Genomic DNA, 22,504 nt, shown 5'->3' on the forward strand with positions numbered 1-22,504 from the left:
AGGGATTATCTCATGAAGACAACCGCTTGTCTATCTGCTGCCCCAGCGAATGCCTGATCAGCATGGATCGAGCTCCTGGGAGGATTCTCCTAACCATACATTTCCCCTGCAGCGGCCACTACAGGTGACATGTAGTATTACATGCTGAATGGTTGGGTTTGGCAAAGCTGGAGCTGCTCTTACATAATGGCTTTGCACTCTGGATTATCGTGCGGTCCCTAACTCATAGGACCCACTGTATGGCATCCCCAATAGGGCGTAAGGAAACGGGTTATCTTCATGAGACTGCCGCATTAATGATAACTTTGCAAAAAAAATGTCTATTGTTATTACCAAAATTCATATAGTAATCTCCTCATCCCCTCGCAGATGCTGCAGTAGAAGACAATAATGATAAATGCACCTGCCCCACACCCTGTAACATGACTCGCTACGGCAAGGAGATCTCCATGGTCCGTATTCCCAATAAAGGTTCTGCACGATATCTGGCCAAAAAATACAACAAGAATGAAACCTACATCAGGTAAGTGACGCATCCCAGGAGGTGATATATTGCACTGCCCCCTCCAATTCCGAATCATTCTTTTCAGCCTATGTACGGAATTTTACTGATAATCGTCCGTTATTTTTATTTTATATTTCATCCTGTAATGGAAATCCTCTCTGCCGACTTCCTGAAGAGCTTGTGCCTATACACAGCAACCAATCTGATCAAGCAGAGCTTCAGTGTAAAGCATGGTGGAAAGAAAGAGCAATGACCTGTGGAATTCTCCCACAATGCAATGCTACATTTTATTATAATTTACTCAGAAGTCAATGTAAACAAGCAGAGCTGCAGTGTAAAACATGGTGGAAAGAAAGAGCAATGACCTGTGGATTTCTCCCACAATGCAATGCTCCATTTTATTATAATTTACTCAGCAGTCAATGTAAACAAGCAGAGCTGCAGTGTAAAACATGGCGGAAAGAAAGAGCAGTGACCTGTGGATTTCTCCCACAATGCAATGCTACATTTTATTATAATTTACTCAGCAGTCAATGTACACAAGCAGAGCTGCAGTGTAAAACATGGTGGAAAGAAAGAGCAGTGACCTGTGGATTTCTCCCACAGGGGCATCAAGCATCTGATGAGGGAAAAGGTGAATTTTAGGCTCCATCAGACAATGCAACTAATCTGGAGTCACAGGGCTTAAAGGATAGCATGCTTTAAGGAAAAACTTCTTCCAAAATTATGATTCTTTTTTCATGCAATAGGAGCAGTTTCACTTCTATACAATGAAAACCATTTGTTTGTTAATGAAAAGATATGGGTTGCACAGCCCCGCCCGCCACACTCACTTTTCCGCCTCGCTATCCTCTAATCTACACCTACCGATCCCCATTCTTCCAAATTTTACCACTGTCCCCTTACTATTCAGTCCCTGTTCCCATTCTGGTGATTGGAATGTATAATCGAAAAAAAAATCACATTATTTTGTTTGGCTGATGCTTTCTGCATCTCACCGGTCAGCTTTGCTGTGTAGACTGGGCCAGAACGAGCAGAGTCATCTCATTATCATTAGAGAGTGGGCAAGTAATGGCAGCTCTGATAGGGTGCGGCCATATGGTCTGGTTTCTACGTGCAGTTTTGGAAGCCAAAATCAGGAGTGAATCATAAAAGGAGAGAAAGTACAAAGGAGAGATACAACTTCTCTGTTTTTAATTTACTCTTGGTTTTGGCTTCCAAAAAATGCTTGCAGAAACCTAACAATGTGGCTGTACCCCTATACTGCAAGAGCCCTAGATCGGGCAGGATTGGAACACTATACACAGACATACGGCTATGTATGCTGTTCCCCGTTACTCACTGGTCTTTGGGGGAGGCACTGCACCTAATGGAGACCTTCAAAATCTATGACCTTCTTTGATTCCCATTTATTGCACTTGCCATAAAGCAAGCACATCCTGCTGCACTGTCTATATCAGGCATCCTCAAACTGCGGCCCTCCAGCTGTTGCAAAACTACAACTCCCAGCATGCCCGAACAGCCTACAGCAGGGCATTGTGGGAGTTGTAGTTTTACAACAGCTGGAGGGCCGCAGGTTGAGGATGCCTAGTCTATATGGTTGGAAGGGTGTGCTTCCAATATGGCCGCCCCCCAGTGAAGTTTTTTTTTTATAAACAAAGAATAAATAGCTGCAACATTTAATAGAAGAACGAACCCATTATTTCTCTTCTGCAGAGTGAAATCTAATAAATGGAAATAAAAGTTATAGACGCAAACCTTTCTCTTTAAGTCATCCATGTTTTACTCCACAGGGACAATTTCCTTGTTCTAGACATCTTCTTCGAGGCCCTCAACTATGGGACAATAGAACAGAAGAAAGCATATGACCTCGCCAGTTTACTCGGTGAGTGCTACATTAGTCCTTACTACAAGCTCCTCAAACATTAGAGCAGTAAGAACCCCCTAAAATAAAGGTATCTTCACCATGGACCACTTGACGGGTCCATAATAGTGATTCAGCCCCTTTAATTTTTGTTCTGCTAATCTTGATCACCAAATAACGTGGACCTTGAACCTCATGGATGACTTCTTTATGGCAATTAAAAGGGATCAAATATAAATGTGCCTAATACTTGGACATCAGGGATGTAGGTCACATCTACACCACATCTGAATGGCCACTGCTTCTGACATGGACATGTCCTCTTATCTTCCAGGAGACATAGGAGGCCAGATGGGTCTGTTTATTGGAGCCAGCATCCTCACCATCCTGGAGATCCTAGATTACCTGTACGAGGTGAGTTACACTAGGCAGTGATACACCGTCATATCTCACGTAGCTTCACTGTGACCTTGTGTCTTCTCTTTAGTTAATACGAGATAAAGTCAACAAATTGTTTCGGAGAAAATCATCTCCCACCAGAAAGCCGAAAGATAACATTGCAACGCTTGCCATGGATGACCTAAATGGCCAGGTACGGAGAATGTGTATGGAAGGAAGAAGGGTAACATGTAGTATGATGCTACAATTGGAAAATAGGCAACGCTAAAACCCCTTCACCCAATCTGTGCCAGTCCTCAATACAGCCTCCTCAGGTTCAGTCTATGGCCCCTTAAAGGAGTTTTCCAGGACTTGAGATATTGATGTCCTAGCCTTAGATTATAGGCAATGGAGTCCGGCCGGCAGGCGGCACTTTACGGCTCTGCCAGATCCAGAAAACTCCAGCAGGCTGTTCTATGCTGGTAAGGCCAGCCGGATGTTTCCAACTATGGCGTGAAAGTAGCCGAACACTCAGTCAGATGGCTGCTATTCATTCCCACATGCACACACACATACACACTGCTCAGTCAGGACGGTCAGGCACCTTGACAGGTTCTGCTGACTTTAATGTGTATGAGGGTATTTAGTCTTTGCAGATAATCTTATTGGTGGTTATGCTGGTGTCAATGTTGGGTGGTTGGTTAGCTGGTCGATCATTTGGTTGAGCGAATTTCCGAATGATCATAACAATAATTGGCCAGTATGTAGAAGATCGGTGATAGATGTTCTTGACTGACCATGCCACAGCACAATCGTAAATTCAAAATGTTGCAGAAACAATTACGTTTATGGATCATGTGAGTTCCGTTGTCAAGCAACAATGGTGCATTTTACCCATTTTATGTGGTCAGGTGGTCTTTGGGACCCCCCTTCCCCCCAGGCAGAGTCCAAGCACAACTGCTACCTCTGCACACCCCATACCTGGTTGGAAGCAACTTATTTCAATATAATAGATGTAATATTTATCATTAACTGGAAAGTTGTGATGGTGTTGGTTTGGAATACACCAGTAGATTCTGCATTAAGAGAGTCATACCCTAATGGTCCTTTTACATAAACCGATATTACAGGCAATTATCAGGATCTAACCAAACGTGCCCGATAATTGCCTGTTCGTAAGAGAGATGAAGCATGTCCCCTAGAAAACCATTGCTTCTGGGCAGGAGATCCTTTTTTATTCAGAAGGATTTGCTGCTCATAAATGATTATTTGGATGCCAACTGAAAGACAAAATAAAACCGATGAACGGATGATTACTGCCATATTTACACGGGCCATTTATTGGGAACAAGCGTTTCTATGGAAACTCATCCCCTCTATAATTGTCCCAATGATCTGCCCATGTAATTTTCAAGGGCATATTAATCATTCACAACTGGAAAATTGTTCATCATCTAATCTATGGCTGACTGATGGTAATGGTTGGATTTACATCAGTAGAGCCCATATCAAGGTAATCACACTGTAACAGGGAGGTTTCATTCTTTATAGATTATTTTGGACAATGGACCAGATAAGTTATTAAATTGACATACTTGTTCTATCTAGAGCTCCATCGAGGTTCATGGACGACATCCAGAAGGAGCCTATGCCACCACGATGCTCCCCAATCATCATCGACACTACACACACCATGGTGTGTTTGAGGACTTTGCCTGCTAGACACATAATGGTGGGGTTATACCCACCAAAGCCAACCATTCTTTTTTCGACAGAGGCAAAGACATCATGTATGATTCCTACCCTGCCTCTCAACGACCGTGAAGGAATCGAGAACTAACCCTAAACGGAATTTTCAAGTACTTAAATAATGCAAGACGATCTTAAGAGCCTCTGAAGTGGGTGAGATATTACACCTGCAAATATCCAGGACATCACGAGGAGTTCGTTCCTGGGTCATCATTAAATCTATAGCACGGGCTTTAGATCCGGTCTTCTTTACTTGAGTTCCTGCTCTTCATCCATCTTCTACATCTCTTACAGAGGATTAGATGAGAACATCAAGGAGTCCACAGTTAGAGTAATGCAGGTTTAGATGACACCACACAAAGTAAACAATGTATGGCGATGACAAAGAAATAAATTTACGGGTCACGACTGATGGTTTATAGAAAATCTTCTCCGAGCAGCACAGTCACCAAATCATCTGGTGTTTATTAATATTTATACTCATTTTATATAGTGTGGAGACCCAGGCACAAAGACTAAACAGATGTAACATATAGATTGTCTACACACAAAGCACACTGGTTCCTCAATATATATTCTTGAAGTGTACAAAAGATGGAGGACCCACCACCTCCCACCTTTATACCTTCATTAGGTAGGTCAAGACTTGAGCTTGGTTCTAAGCGAACAGCATGGTTCCTCAAGTCTTGAGTGCTTTCCGAGGTTTGCCAGGCAAGACATGTTATTGGTGGGGACAACCTTACCGTCTACATACTTATTTTACAACCATCTTATCCCTGCTAATATCTCCAAGAACTATTTAAACAAAATAATGAAAAGTTTGTCAAATTGTTATAATTAGTCGATAAATATGCAATGGGATGACTGTGTTTTTATGGGTCTTCAGATGTATGGATGTACAGACTAATTTAGTACGTTTTCTGAATACGTTGAGGTTGGTGGAGGCACGTTACACAATAACTATGGCTGGTAGAGGGTAAGGACACTGATGGTGGGGGACAATGATGAAGACAATCAGATAGAATAAGGGTTACAGAAGATATTTAGGTTGAAAAATAATTAAAACTGAAGGTATAGAGTGCTTAGATGTTTGAGGGCCCTCATAAGGCTCATAAATTCGTGAGACAGCTGCAAGATGCTCAAACATGTTTTATGGGTCCATGTTGAGGACTACAAGAGGAACACAACTAAAAAGGTTCAGAAGGGAAATTCTGAAGATGAAGAGGCAAACTTTAAAAAGGAGAGGTCTTCGGCTCAGATACACTGAAATAAGACAATCACAACTTGGAAGGTATGGGTGATCCTTAGGGAGATCAGGCTGTTGTATGGAGTCTTACAATTAATGCTCCCTAGGAAAAGTATGCAAATTAGCTCTCATCCAAAAGGAAGAAAACTGTCTCTTCCGGTTACCTGTAGGTCAATGTCCAACCCATTAAAGAGCCTTGAAATATAAACGAGCTCAGAACTTATAGGGGATTTACAATGAAGAAAGGGTCATGGTTACATGGACCATACAGCAAAGACCATAAAGGCAGCAATAGGCTTATATACACTCTACAGAAGGCTTACACATGAGTTATGACCATAGACTACTAATGAGAAGGAAAACCTATTACTTGAGGGATTCTATCCTGACTATAGAAGAGATGGGGAATAAATTGAAGAGTGAATAGGGTACATATTGGATATACAACCAGTGGTAAATAACTCGGACCAGTTCAGTAGACTAGTCCAGAACAGAAGATGAAGATAATGAAGAGCAACTGGTAAAGGACTTTAGAGACAGTTCTAGGACTATAAGTTCTATATCAAAGACTAAGAGTTCAATAGTAGGTTCATAATGGAGATATAACCATTAGGAGAGCGTAGAATTAGCACATTCAGAAGGTAGATCGGTAAAGATGGTGGACACTGGAGATAAAGCCTTTGATATCTCGATCATACTATGAAACTAAGAGGTTGATAGGAAGGTAACACAAAAACTGAGTCATTGCTTACAGTGACGGAAATGCTTGGTACAGAGAGAGGACTGTAGATAGGACCAATGGTGGAGCATTGATACCATATCAACTGATAGAGAGGCAGAGAACGAAGCTGGAGACCAAAATTAAGCACGTACCAATGCTGCGTAAGACATGATGACGTCGGTAAAGTATCGAAAACGAATTGAGCTGCAAATACCTGGTGAGATCGGGACCTACAGAAAGGACATCCAGATTTCTTTAAGAAAATGTAAGGGGTATCCAGCAAGAGCCTGGTTATCCTTGAGAAAGAGTTCTGAACCAAACACTAAAAACTAAACAGGTTGTTAGACAAGTAAGGGACAGATGGCTATTCGTGACTCTATAACTTCACGTTAGCGGGTATGGATGATTGGGTGAAGCTAACCCTCAAAATCTCACTAAATATCACAGCAATCACTAAAATATATATCATAAACGCTATTTATAAAAAAAATCTATTAAAAAACTGTATATTTTTATTTTTCATGTCATTTGTTGGCGCTCTAGAGCCTAAGGCAGGCATGCTCAACCTGCGGCCCTCCAGCTGTTGTAAAACTACAACTCCCACCATGCCCTGCTGATAGCTGTAAGCTGTTTGGGCATGCTGGGAGTTGTAGTTCTGCAACAGCTGGAGGGCCGCAGGTTGAGCATGCCTTGCCTAAAGGAAAGGAACATCCAAAGAAAAAATGAATAAGGGCCCGACTCCTGGTTTCCACGCTTATCCCAGCACCAGAGAGACTGTGCTCCCCTCCCTCTTCTCGTTAACCTAGGTGCGGTTTACCCCTCCCTCCGTTGGTAAGACCTCCGGGGCCTATAGAAACCCGGCCTATGTTGACAAGTTTGAGCTGCCTCCCTGTTCCCGCCATGGGCTCCACAGTTCTATGGTGCACCCCCTCATGCAGGATGTTACTTTTGGCTCAGAAACAACTGTAATTGTCAAAATGGAAGAACTCACAGTAAAATACATTAGCAAGACCCTGTTTTTTTGTGGTCCTTGTATCTGGGGGTCCTAGGTGTTCGGCATAAAAAAATATAAAAAAATTACTGTTTTATTTAAAAAAAGAGCGCTCAGGTGGACTGTGGTATTGCAGCTCAGCCCTAGCGGAGTTCCATTACCGGACATAACCCATGGACAGGGGTAGCGCTGTATTTGGAGAAATCAGTCATGTTTTTCTAAAGCTGAACGACCCCTTTAATTCTCCAGTACACGTGAGGAGGAGGAGAGGGCCGGACTAATATTCTGGACCTGACTTGGTAAATGTCGATCATCCTTGGAGAGGCGCGTCCATGTGATGACTGGGTTTGAGGGGGATAAAACTTTGTTCTGATTGTACAATTTTAATGTTAAGACTATAAAATAAAAAGTATTTTTAAGTGTTGATGATGTTTCTTATTATCTGATAATGGATCTTCTACTGTCATCCGGAACAATCTCAGAGCATTCCCCATCATTTCAATGGTAAGTGTCCCCGAAGCCCGAGTTCATTGCAAGCTATGGGGGACTTCACTGGCGAAGCTACCAACGTAAACTGTCTAAAGAAAACCCCATGAAAATCACTGTAAATCAATGGGCGCGGCATCCGTTTTTTCTGTAACAAAAAAAACTAAACGCATCAGGCACCATTGACTTAGGGCTCATGCACACGACCGTATGTATTTTGCGGATAGAACAGAACAGCTGGCCCCTAATAGAACAGTCCTATCCTTGTCCGTAATGCGGACAATAATAGGACATGTTCTATTTTTTTGCGGAACAGACATACGGAAACAGAATGCACACGGAGTAACTTCAGTTTTTTTTTTGTGGACCCATTGAAATGAATGGTTCCGCATACAGTCCGCTGAAAAAACGGAACAGATATGGAAAGAAAATGCGTTCGTGTGCATGAGCCGTTACATTGATTTTCACACCAGATCAGGTTTGTTTAACCACTTCCCATCTGGGCCATTTGCCCCCTTCCTGACCAGGCCTAATTTTGCAAAACTGACATATCTCACTTTATGTGGTAATAACTTTGGAACGCCTTTACTTATCCAAGTCATTCAGAGACTGTTTTCTCGTGACACATTGTACTTCAAAATCCCAAATTTACCCAAAATTTAGAAAAATTTGCAATTTTCTACATTTCAATTTCTCTGCTTTTTTTTTTTTTTTTTTAATTAAATTTTATTGTTTTAGTACAAAATCGATAACCAAAGTACATAGCCAACAATTCACAATCCATCAGTCCGTCAAATCCAGTCCATGGACGTAATTGACAATAACTGCATAGAAACAACCACAATTGTGCAAACATTTTGAAAATCAAATGGAGAACTCTAGCTGAGGAGGATGGCAGGATCCGGAGCCTGACAAGCAGATATATACAGCCCTCTGAATAAACAAGAGTTACAACCTTTGTTTCAATGCCGGAAAGTCCCCCCATCCTCAACATTCCTAGAGATCCCCATGTGCCCAAATATATCTTCGCATTCTTCCCCGATACAATACATATAGAGTGAGCCGGACAAATGGAGTGTCCCCCTATCGCACCCCACCCACCCACCCTCCCGCCTTGCAGGGAAATAAGAAGAAAAAAAAAAAAAAAAAAAAAAAAAAGCTCCAATACCTATTCACCATTGGGCAGTCCCAGAACATATGTAAGTGATCTCCCTCGGAGTCACCACAACGTGGGCATTCGGAGGAGACCCTAAGTCCTCTTCTATGTAGCCATAAGGGTGTGACATAAATTTTGTGCAAAATATTAAATTGTACAACAATGTGATTAAAATTGTGTGAGACCAGCTTTAAGCTTTCCCCTATCTTATCCCAATTTGGATGGCCCGCCTCTGCAAGGAGAGAGGACCAAGCTCTCTGCCCTGGAGAGAGAACATCCAAAAAGAAGTTGTCCATTAAGTGTCTATAGCAATATGATAATTTAATTCTCGTAACAATTTTCCTAGAAATTAAGTCGTGTAAAAATGCGGGAGTATCTATAGTAAAAAAGTGTCTATTTAGAGTGCTAGAGAGTGCGGACCTCAATTGAAAGTATGCATACCAAGCCACCTCACCTAAATTTGCCCTTAGTTCCATGAGGGACAGAATTTGTCCCCCACGGACTACTTGATGTAGGTACTGAACGTTTTTGGTCCTCCAATACTGGCGGCAGCTTAGGTCGTTTAACATGAGAAGTTTTGGGTTGTGCCATAATGGGGTGCAGACGAGTGATGCCTTAACTCCGCACCAACTCCTTATGGTCAGCCAGGTCTTTATGGCCATTCTACAAAAAAAAGAGTATCCGCTCGGGATATTTGCTAGATAGTCAGATTCCAGTACGGTGAAAAAATCCGAGAAGCCTGAATCTTTCACCACTCTACTACAAAAGGGGCTATTTTCCCAGTCATTAAAAAGACAGAGTTGGGAAGCCACAAAGTAGCCCCTAAAATAGGGGAGGTTAAGACCTCCCCGATTGTAGGGCATGGAAAAATAGAGTGCCTTCAGTCTCACGCGCTTCCTCCCCAATAATAGATCATTGATCATACGATCTATCAGTCTAAAATACTTGTCTGGGATCCATACGGGTGAATTACGCAGGACATAAAGAACCTGGGGTAACACTACCATTTTTATTAGTGAAATTCTGTCCGCTCTTGCTGACAGGATTTTTTGCCATATCTTAATTTTGGCTCTCAACTTCATCAGCAAAGGAATCAGGTTATGTTGCAAATATTCTCGAGGTTTGGCGGAAACTATTATCCCCAGATACTTTATTGAATCAGAAGTTGTTGATTGGTTATTCCATTCACCTCGCTGCTCATCTATGGGGAGGAGAACGGTTTTGTCCCAGTTGATCTGCAGTCCAGATGGATCGGAAAAAAGACCAACAAGGTCCATTATTCGAGGGAGAGTGGTGTCTGTTTGGTGGATAAAAACCAAGAGGTCATCTGCGTAAAGGGATACTCGGTCATGCTTCCCCATTATGCCAAAACCGGCCACCTCCGGATCCTGTCTTATCATGGCAGCTAAAGGTTCGATATAAATATTAAATAGTAAAGGGGAAAGGAGACAACCCTGACGGGTGCCCCGTCCCAAGGTAAAACTCTCTTTCGTCAAGTCATTGATCCTGATCCTAGCAGCAGGAGAATTATAGAGTAACTGAACCATCCCCATGAATCTTGGACCAAAGCCCATTTTTTTCATGACCTCCCAGAGAAAGATCCACTCCACCCTGTCGAAGGCTTTTGTTGCGTCCAGCGACAGGATGGAGCGGGCACCATGCCCCGGGGACTGAATATTCATGAATAGCCTGTGTAGATTGTTGTGGGTACCCCTTTTTGGCATGAAGCCATTTTGATCTGGGTGGATAATGGTGGGCATAACCCGCGAAAGCCTCCTGGCCAGGACTTTTGATAGTAGCTTAGCATCGGTGTTTAATAGGGATATTGGTCTATAGGAGCTCAGTTCTGCCGGGTCCTTATCCTTTTTTGGAATTAAAACAATAAGGGCCTCCATCATAGAATATGGTAGTTGCCCTTCCTGTATTGCTTGGGAAAAGACCTGTAGCAACCTGGGGAGAATCACCTCGCTATACTTGCGATAGACCTCGTATGGAAGGCCATCCAATCCTGGCGATGAGTTCCCCGAGATGGATCCAATGGCTTCCTGCAGCTCCGTGAGGGACAGCCCCTCCTCCAAATATTCCTTTTGAGCTTCATTTAAAGTAGGAAGTGGAATTCTCTCCAGGAACCGCATCGCCAGTTCAGATGACAAACCTGGGGAGGATCTATATATCTGAGCAAAGTATTGTAGTGTAGTGCAATTTCTCTGCTTTTAAAACAGAAAGTGATACCTCATAAAATATTTATTACTTAACATTCCCCATATGTCTACTTTATGTTGGCATCATTTTGGAAATGTGATTTTATTTTTTTAGGACGTTAGAAGGCTTAGAAGTTTAGAAGCAATTCTTCAAATTTTAAAGAAAATTGCCAAAACCCACTTTTTAAGGACCAGTTCAGGTCTGAAGTCACTTTGTAGGGCTTACATAGTGAATACCCCCATGAAATGACCCAATTGTAGAAACTACACCCCTCAAGTTACCTAAAACCGATTTTACTAACTTTGTTAACCCTTTAGGCGTTCCACAAGAATTAAAGGAAAATGGAGATCAAATTTTTAATTTAACTTTTTGGGCAGATTTTCCATTTTAATCCAATTTTTTCTTTAACACATCGATGGTTAACAGCCAAACAAAACTCAATATGTATTACCCAGATTCTGCGGTTTACAGAAACACCCCACATGTGGTCATAAACTGCTGTATGGGCATACGACAGGGCGCAGAAGAAAAGGAACTCCACATGGTTTTTAGATGCCATGTCTCATTTTAAGCTCTCCTGATGCACCCTTACAGTAGAAACTCCCAAGAAGTGACCCCATTTTGGAAACTAGGGGATAAGGTGCCAGTTTTATTGGTACTATTTTTTGGGTACATATGATTTTTTGATCATTCATTATAACACTTTATGGGGCAAGGTGACCCAAAAATTGGCTGTTTTAGCACAGTTTTTATTTATTTCTTTTTACAGCGTTCACCTGAGGGGTTCAGTCAAGTGACATTTTTATAGAGCAGATTGTTACGGATGCGGCAATACCTAATATGTATACTTTTTCTTATTTATTTAAGTTTTACACAATAATAGCATTTTTGAAACCCAAAAAAATGATGTTTTAGTGTCTCCATGTTCTAAGAGCTATATTTTTTTTTATTTTTTGAGAGATTTTCTTATGTAGGGGCTCATTTTTTGCGGGATGAGGTGACGGTTTTATTGGTACCTTTTTGTGGGACATACGCCTTTTTGATCACTTGATGTTGCACTTTTTGTGATGTAAGGTGACAAAAATGGCTTTTTTTGACAGTTATTATGGGGGCATCAATATTAAAGGACTGGACAAATCCACTTTCAGGGGTTACAAAGGCAGAAAATTCCCTCAATCCAGCATTTGGTAATCCAGAAATCCACATTTGAATCCTGCAATTTCACAAAACCAGAAGCAGCACACACAGCAGTGGAACCATTGCTATATGAGATCCTGCTCCTGAGACCCCCAGCAAACAGATAATGTCCGGGGAAGTTGCCTTCAGCTTCTTACTTCCTCTATGGCAGCTGCTACAGAGGAAATAACTGGATGCAACTGTAGCAAACCCTCAGCTGTGAGAAACATTAGTTTTGTACAGGTTTTAGCCTTTGGTGGTAAACAAGAATGTTTAAATTCACAGCAAGCAGGGATCTTGAAAATGGTGAGAAATTGACATACTAAATATTTTAAAAAGTTGCAGAACCTTACTTAACAAGGCTTAAAGGGATTGTCCGGCCTAGGAAATCCACACTCCCTATGGTCCTAAAGTGTGTCCCATGAGACAACACAACTGTCGGTTATCCCCCATTCCTGGTCCCTACAGAAGGACATGTATTTTGCAATCAGCAAAAAAAAAGCAGATGACATCCGTTTTTGTTTTGCAGATCCGTTGTAACTATGGACAACGGACAAGAATAGGACATGTTCTATTTTTTTTTTTTGGCGGAACAGACTTGTGGACATACAGAATACAGAATGCCCACGCAGTCATTTCCGTTGATTTTGCGGCCCCATTGAAATTATTGGTTCCGCATACGGACCGCAAAAAAAAACAGAACAGACAGGGGCGTATCTATCACGAGGCAAACAAGGCATTTGCCTAGGGCGGCACTTGCCAATGGGGCGGCAAAATGCCTTGTTTGCCCCTTGTCCCATCAGACGCCTCCGGTATATTCAGAAGATCCGATGGTATATTCTAACCCCCAGGCGTTCCCATGGTGACGGGGACGCTTGCCTGGGGGTTAGAATATACAGGGCCCCGCCGCTTACAGGAAAACATTTAAAAACGAATCAGTAACCTAAACTTTATTCATTAGTGATGTCTTTACTGTATACCTTATTCTGTCTTTCAGCTCCGGTAACAGCAGGCAGTGCGGGCGGGCGGCGCTCACTCACTGACGTCACGCGCCTGCGCCGCCTAGTGGGAGGAGCAGGCGCGTGAGGTCAGTGAGTGAGCGCCGCCCGCCCGCACTGCCTGCTGTTACCGAAGCTGAAAGACAGAGTAAGGTATACAGTAAAGACATCACTAATGAATAAAGTTTAGGTTACTGATTTGTTTTTAAATGTTTTCCTGTGAGCGTCAGGGGGAGGAGGAATCTGTGGATGGCACCGTTTAGGGGAGGGGGGGAATCTGTGGATGGCACTGTTTAAGGGAGGGGGGGGAATCTGTGGATGGCACCGTTTAGGGGAGGGGGGGGGAATCTGTGGATGGCACCGTTTAGGGGAGGGGGGGGAATCTGTGGATGGCACCGTTTAGGGGAGGGGGGGGGAATCTGTGGATGGCACCGTTTAGGGGAGGGGGGGGGGAATCTGTGGATGGCTCCGTTTAGGGGAGGGGGGGGAATCTGTGGATGGCACCGTTTAGGGGAGGGGGGGGGAATCTGTGGATGGCACCGTTTAGGGGAGGGGGGGAATCTGTGGATGGCACCGTTTAGGGGAGGGGGGGTCTGTGGATGGCACCGTTTAGGGGAGGGGGGGTCTGTGGATGGCACTGTTTAGGGGAGGGGGGGGAATCTGTGGATGGCACCGTTTAGGGGAGGGGGGGAATCTGTGGATGGCACCGTTTAGGGGAGGGGGGGTCTGTGGATGGCACCGTTTAGGGGAGGGGGGGTCTGTGGATGGCACTGTTTAGGGGAGGGGGGGGAATCTGTGGATGGCACTGTTTAGGGGAGGGGGGGGAATCTGTGGATGGCACTATTTAGGGGAGGGGGATCCGTGGATGGCACTGTTTAGGGGAGGGGGATCTGTGGATGGCACTGTTTAGGGGAGGGGAATCCGTGGATGGCACTGTTTAGGGGAGGGGGATCCGTGGATGGCACTGTTTAGGGGAGGGGGATCCGTGGATGGCACTGTTTAGGGGAGGGGGATCCGTGGATGGCACTGTTTAGGGGAGGGGGATCCGTGGATGGCTCTATTTAGGGGAGGGGGATCCGTGGATGGCACTATTTAGGGGAGGGGGATCCGTGGATGGCACTCTTTAGGGGGGATCTGTGGATGGCACATAGGAAGGGGTGGGGTTTAGAGAGAAAGGGGTTTGGCCTTGACAGGAAGGGGTGGGTCAAATTTATATTAGGGGGGTGCCCGAATTTAGTCTCGCCTAGGGCAGCACAAAACCAAGATACACCACTGAGAACAGACACAGACAAAATGAGCTCTTAGTCCCATGTCTGCTGCAGACAATCACAGCCCCAGTGATCACATCTACATGAATGATACGTCATGGGCTTTTACAACTTTTTGGCCTTTAGTTGTGTAGGGATTTCCCAAATGGTAGCCTTCAGATAAATACACAGCAGCCTTTTTGTGGTGAAAATTAAAATAATAAATGTCTTTTATTGTTGGCACACAAGTCAACAGGCGGCAGTTATCAGCTAACTCCAGCCGACACTTAAAGAAAAACAATTCAGTCCCGTATCTGGTAACATCACACAGGTTTGATTAAGGCACAGTACCCACGGAGTGGAGGGGGATCTCGCTTTGTCCTCCATCTCTCGGCAGGATCACTCAGATCAAAAACACCCAGCTATCCAGAGCTCCACCGTCAGCCAGGTAATCACACACACCACCTGACCATGCTAGCGGACTTTTGTCAGCCAGTCAAAACCCGGCCTGGACCGTGGGGAGTAGTCAACCACCCAGCACTATGACTACTCCCTGTAAGAGCCGTCCCGGGTTAGCTTTTCACAGCTATACTAACTACCAAAGTGTCCATCAGCAACTGCACATGCACTACTGGCTCCTACTTCACCGAGGCCTGGAACCTCGGTGACACATATCTCCCATCTATGATAGACCCTTGTGCCTTTCTACAATCCCCCCTCTGCCCAAAGCCGGAGGTCTCTCAGCAGGATCATTCAGATCAAAAACACCCAGCTATTCAGAGCTCCACCATCAGCCAGGTAATCACACACACCACCTGACCCTGCAGGCTGACTTTTGTAAGCCAGTCAAAACCCGGCCTGGACCGTGGGGAGTATTTAACCACCCAGCACTATGACTACTCCCAGTAAGAGCCATCCCAGATTAGCTTTTCACAGCTATACTAACTACCAAAGTGTCCATCAGCAACTGCTGCTGACACATGCACTACTGGCTCCTACTTAACCAAGGCCAGGAACCTCCATGACACATATCTCCCATTATGTTAGTCCCTTGTGCCTTCCTACAGTTGCTAAAAATAAATTTGACTTTTTGCATTTTACACCACCCCCTCCAGTAGTGAATACTGCAAGGGAAAACGGCCATGAACCCCCTTAGTTTTATTACAGGAAACACCCATAAAAATTCCTCCACCAGAAGGGCAGGACGCTACCTGAAGAAGGTTGTGAACCTCTGCAACCACAGTCCCCTTCACTCCATTTCTCTATTCCAGCAATTGTCCATCTCTCCGCAGGAGAATTTTAGAGTGCCTGACAAAATTCTCTCCAAATATTTCTGGCACAAGAAGCCGCCACAGAATCAGCAACTTCTTGAAATAGTGATGAATATTTTATTACCGCAGACAAGATACAGCAACAAATCTCTGCCTTCCAATCTGGCTACAGCTGGCGAGCAATAAAAAATTACCTACATGAAAAAAATGGAATTTCTGCCAAACATAAAACATGGGGATACTTATCAAACCAATAGCACCGACGTGCAGGACACCAGGGCGGATCTGTAATAGAAGCGCTGTGGAGTTTAAGGTCGTCCATCAAAAGATTGTATTTCAAATTCTTGGACGTGAAATAATGTCGCCTAGACAAGGTCATTCACTGCTCTGCTGTTCACCAGCACAAAGGATGACTCCACAATGGAGAAGAGTCAGCGAACTGCAAACAACAAAGTAAATAAGTAATACTGCCTGATATCTAAAAGCATACAGGTACAATAATACCGACTCATGTACACAAATATAATAACTATAATACTGCCTCCAATCTACAAGAATATTACTACTATAATACTGCCTCCAATCTACAAGAATATAACTACTATAATACTGCTCCTATGTACAAGAATATAACTACTATAATACTGCTCCTATGTACAATAATATAACTACTATAACTGCTCCTATGTACAAGAATATAGCTACTATAATACTGCTCTATTTTACAAAAATATAACTACTATAATACTGCCTCCTATGTACAAGAATATAACTACTATAATACTGCTCCTATGTACAAGAATATAACTACTATAATACTGCCTCCTATGTACAAGAATATAACTACTATAATACTGCCTCCTATGTACAAGAATATAACTACTATAATACTGCCTCCTGTGTACAAGAATATAACTGCTATAATACTGCTCCTATGTACAAGAATATAACTACTATTATACTGCTCCTATGTACAAGAATATAACTACTATAATACTGCTTCCTATGTACAAGAATATAACTACTATAATACTGCTCCTATGTACAGGAATATAACTACTATAATACTGCCTTCTATGTACAAGAATATAACTACTATTATACTGCTCCTATGTACAAGAATATAAGTACTATAATACTGCTCCTATGTACAAGAATATAACTACTATAATACTGCCTCCTGTGTACAAGAATATAACTACTATAATACTGCTCCTATGTACAACAATATAACTACTATAATACTGCTCCTATGTACAACAATATAACTACTATAATACTGCTCCAATGTACAAGAATATAACTACTATAATACTGCTCCTATATACAAGAATATAACTACTATAATACTGCTCCTATGTACAAGAATATAACTACTATAATACGGCCTCCTATGTACAAGAATATAACTACTATAATACTGCCTCCTGTGTACAAGAATATAACTACTATAATACTGCTCCTATGTACAAGAATATAACTACCATAATACTGCTCCTATGTACAAGAATATACCTACTATAATACTGCTCCTATGTACAAGAATATAACTACTATAATAATGCTCCTATGTACAACAATATAACTACTATAATACTGCCCCTATGTACAAGAATATAACTACTATAATACTGCCTCCTATGTACAAGAATATAACTACTATAATACTGCTCCTATGTACAAGATTATAACTACTATAATACTGCTCCTATGTACAAGAATATAACTACTATAATACTGCCTCCTATGTACAAGAATATAACTACTATAATACTGCTCCTATGTACAAGATTATAACTACTATAATACTGCCTCCTATGTACAAGAATATAACTACTATAATACTGCCTCCTGTGTACAAGAATATAACTACTATAATACTGCTCCTATGTACAAGAATATAACTACCATAATACTGCTCCTATGTACAAGAATATACCTACTATAATACTGCTCCTATGTACAAGAATATAACTACTATAATACTGCTCCTATGTACAAGAATATAACTACTATAATACTGCTCCTATGTACAACAATATAACTACTATAATACTGCCCCTATGTACAAGAATATAACTACTATAATACTGCCTCCTATGTACAAGAATATAACTACTATAATACTGCTCCTATGTACAAGAATATAACTACTATAATACTGCTCCTATGTACAAGAATATAACTACTATAATACTGCCTCCTATGTACAAGAATATAACTACCATAATACTGCTCCTATGTACAAGAATATAACTACTATAATACTGCTCCTATGTACAAGGATATAACTACTATAATACTGCCCCCTATGTACAAGAATATAACTACTATAATACTGCTCCTATGTACAAGACTATAACTGCTATAATACTGCTCCTATGTACAAGAATATAACTACCATAATACTGCCCCCTATGTACAAGAATATAACTACTATAATACTGCTCCTATGTACAAGGATATAACTACTATAATACTGCCCCCTATGTACAAGAATATAACTACTATAATACTGCTCCTATATACAAGAATATAACTACTATAATACTGCTCCTATGTACAAGAATATAACTACTATAATACGGCCTCCTATGTACAAGAATATAACTACTATAATACTGCCTCCTGTGTACAAGAATATAACTACTATAATACTGCTCCTATGTACAAGAATATAACTACCATAATACTGCTCCTATGTACAAGAATATACCTACTATAATACTGCTCCTATGTACAAGAATATAACTACTATAATAATGCTCCTATGTACAACAATATAACTACTATAATACTGCCCCTATGTACAAGAATATAACTACTATAATACTGCCTCCTATGTACAAGAATATAACTACTATAATACTGCTCCTATGTACAAGATTATAACTACTATAATACTGCTCCTATGTACAAGAATATAACTACTATAATACTGCCTCCTATGTACAAGAATATAACTACTATAATACTGCTCCTATGTACAAGATTATAACTACTATAATACTGCCTCCTATGTACAAGAATATAACTACTATAATACTGCCTCCTGTGTACAAGAATATAACTACTATAATACTGCTCCTATGTACAAGAATATAACTACCATAATACTGCTCCTATGTACAAGAATATACCTACTATAATACTGCTCCTATGTACAAGAATATAACTACTATAATACTGCTCCTATGTACAAGAATATAACTACTATAATACTGCTCCTATGTACAACAATATAACTACTATAATACTGCCCCTATGTACAAGAATATAACTACTATAATACTGCCTCCTATGTACAAGAATATAACTACTATAATACTGCTCCTATGTACAAGAATATAACTACTATAATACTGCTCCTATGTACAAGAATATAACTACTATAATACTGCCTCCTATGTACAAGAATATAACTACCATAATACTGCTCCTATGTACAAGAATATAACTACTATAATACTGCTCCTATGTACAAGGATATAACTACTATAATACTGCCCCCTATGTACAAGAATATAACTACTATAATACTGCTCCTATGTACAAGACTATAACTGCTATAATACTGCTCCTATGTACAAGAATATAACTACCATAATACTGCCCCCTATGTACAAGAATATAACTACTATAATACTGCTCCTATGTACAAGGATATAACTACTATAATACTGCCCCCTATGTACAAGAATATAACTACTATAATACTGCTCCTATGTACAAGAATATAACTACTATAATACTGCCTCCTATGTACAACAATATAACTACTATAATACTGCTCCTATGTACAAGAATATAACTACTATAATACTGCTCCTATGTACAACAATATAACTACTATAATACTGCTCCTATGTACAACAATATAACTACTATAATACTGCTCCTATGTACAAGAATATAACTACTATAATACTGCTCATACAGATGAGAAAACAATAAGAGATCATTGCATATAATACAGTGTGAGGCGGGTGTAGCGTTCCCTCATTTGCCTGAATACTTCAGCATTTTATGTCGTGTGTAACATTTGTCCTCTGCTCACGTCGACCTTGACTGTATCTGTATACGGTGATTGTGCACCTACCTGTATACAGGATGTGCGCCACAAATAACCAAACCAATTTAGCCGGGCTTTCTTTATGATTGAAGTCGTCCACTCTCTTTATTAATTTTCTTTCCGGTCACTGAACTCTGTCCAATTTCATTACATTCTTATTTACGACTTGAAATCCTGAAAGTTGACACGTTATATGTTGCGCAGGTTTTTTTATTGTTTTTCTTGCATCTTATTACATAGGCGGAATCGCTCTGTGACTTTCCTGCTTTTAATTAATGAAGTGTAACTATAAGGGGTGCGGAGGTAGAGGTCATATCTGGACCCTGGAGATCATGGGAGCCCCAAGGCGGCACTGCCACATAAGACACCAGTGTGGTCACACAGGGTCAGGGTTGGCAGGCACTGGTTATCCTGGTGCAGGCACACAGCACTTACCCATGAGTAGCGGCCCATTCTAAATACCACTTACCTGCCTGCCATATAATGTGGTGACACACTGAACTCAGGGCTGTCTCTGTTCTGTCTGTAGTGCAGTTTTTGTGAAATTTACGCTATATTAGGTACTGCACTTGAGCAACACTGTGCTTCTTCCTATCCTTCCCCACTGACAGCAGCATTGTGAACCCTTCCCATCCCTCCCCACTGGCAGCAGCATTGTACCCTTTGCCATCCCTCCCCCACTGGCAGCAGCATTATCCTCCTTCCCAACTGGTAGCAGTATTTTTCCCTTTCCACACGTCTCCCACTGACAGCATTATCCCCTAACCACCATCTCTCCTAGTGGTAATTATCCATTGGCAGCAAAATAAGTATTCTTCTCATCCTTCTTCCACTAGAAGCAGCATTGTCCTCCTTCCCAATCCTCTTCTACTGGCAGCAGCACTGTCCTCCTTCCAACACTTCCCCCCACTGGTAACAGCATTGACCTCCTTCCCCTCTCCCACTGGAAGCAACATTGTCCTCCTTCATGCCCTTCCCCCATTGGCAGCAGCATTGTCCCCTCCCCACTGTTTCCCAACTGACAGCAGCATTATCTCTATAAGCACCCCTTCTCCTAATGGAAGTTTCTCACAACTCCCTCATTAGCAGCAGCATTACAATTTTACCCCTCCTGCCGGCAGTATCCCCCCCCCCCCCCCAACCATCCTTGTCCACTGGTAACAACACTCACCCCATTTACACCCTTTGCAGACTGCCAGGAGTACAGATTATGACGGAGATGGAAAGGTGAGGTTGGTAGGAAAGGGTCAGTGGATCTCCAGGTTCTTCTCTTACCTCCTCTACAGCTCATTTCTTGTCTCCAGTCTCTTGGGGTGCAGGACGTCTGCACGTATAGTCATGTGACCACAATTCACCCCATCTAACCACACTGACAATGCAGAGCTAGCATTATAAGTGCCATTTCAGCTTCAGTTCTGACCAGGAACGTCTACTAAGGGACGGTTGCTGGGGGCGAATAGATAAATGCTGCAATCCGCTTCTGTGCACAGACCAGTAGTTAAAGCCCTGATACAGATCTTGCATTTGCAGGCTCTGAAGATCGTACATTGGCCTGCTGCAGACGGGTGCACGCTACAGGAGATAACGAAAAACACTGCACACCCTGTGACTCCCATAATGTGGTACACGTCTGTTGTTGCAAACCGACATCTCTGATGTGATGCGGTGTCCTAATTTTTCTGTAATTGAGTAAGCCGACTCTGGAGGTCACGACACAGAGACACATGCAAAAGTGTGTTTCTCATAATGGCCTCCTTTATTGCAATGAGCAATGCACATATTTATACACAGACCAACACAATAAAAACCGTCCTATTGTACACTAGCTTTGAGTTTCTATGTTTGGTTTTAGATAAGAAGAAGAATGGTCAGCATAGGGGGAGTAGGGGCTCATTGTGGAATTTGTACTCTTGCTTTCCAAGGCGAAATCCCCCTCTTGTGTAAGCGCAGGTTACACATAGATATAAAATGAATAGTTATACAAAATGGACACCTTATAATTTCCCTCACAAATCCCCCATTATGTGAATAATTTCAGGTATTGCTCGGGAGTAATGTTGAGCGAACTTGTGTCTTAAGTTCGGCGTCTAAAGTTTGGCTTCGTGAGATCGAAGAATCCCGTTATGGATTCTCAATTCCGTTATAGTCTGTGGTAGCGGAATCCATAACGGGATTCTTCGATAACCTGAACTTTAGACGCCGAACTTAAAACACAAGTTCGCTCAACACTACTCGGGAGGTACATTGACACGTGCTAATCACCCTGTGGCGAAACCAACCTCGCCACGGTGTTTTGGAGGGGGCTGTTTACCAGCCTCCTGCCCTGGGATTATGGTCCCTTAAGTTATTGGGTCTTAAGGCACTTGGGACTGAGCCCTCTGTCCCTGGATTGCATCATTTGCCTTACTTGCTTGGATGGAGCACATGGTGAGAACAATAGAT

General features: G+C 42.0%; 1 protein-coding gene across 1 annotated transcript in view; it reads left to right on the top strand.

Annotated features, from left to right (window-relative positions):
* ASIC4 (acid sensing ion channel subunit family member 4) overlaps positions 1-7,804 on the top strand; it is a 241,449-nt gene extending 233,645 nt beyond the window's left edge. The window contains exons 6-10 of the mRNA XM_044303557.1: positions 370-523; positions 2,299-2,390; positions 2,704-2,783; positions 2,857-2,961; positions 4,356-7,804. Of these exons, the coding sequence (XP_044159492.1) occupies positions 370-523; positions 2,299-2,390; positions 2,704-2,783; positions 2,857-2,961; positions 4,356-4,469 (545 nt within the window). The 3' untranslated portion in view covers positions 4,470-7,804. The remainder of the gene's footprint in view (positions 1-369; positions 524-2,298; positions 2,391-2,703; positions 2,784-2,856; positions 2,962-4,355) is intronic.
* The last annotated feature ends 14,700 nt before the right edge of the window (positions 7,805-22,504 follow it).

The sequence above is a fragment of the Bufo gargarizans genome, chromosome 8, assembly GCF_014858855.1.
Source record: "Bufo gargarizans isolate SCDJY-AF-19 chromosome 8, ASM1485885v1, whole genome shotgun sequence".
Classification (NCBI taxonomy): domain Eukaryota; kingdom Metazoa; phylum Chordata; class Amphibia; order Anura; family Bufonidae; genus Bufo; species Bufo gargarizans.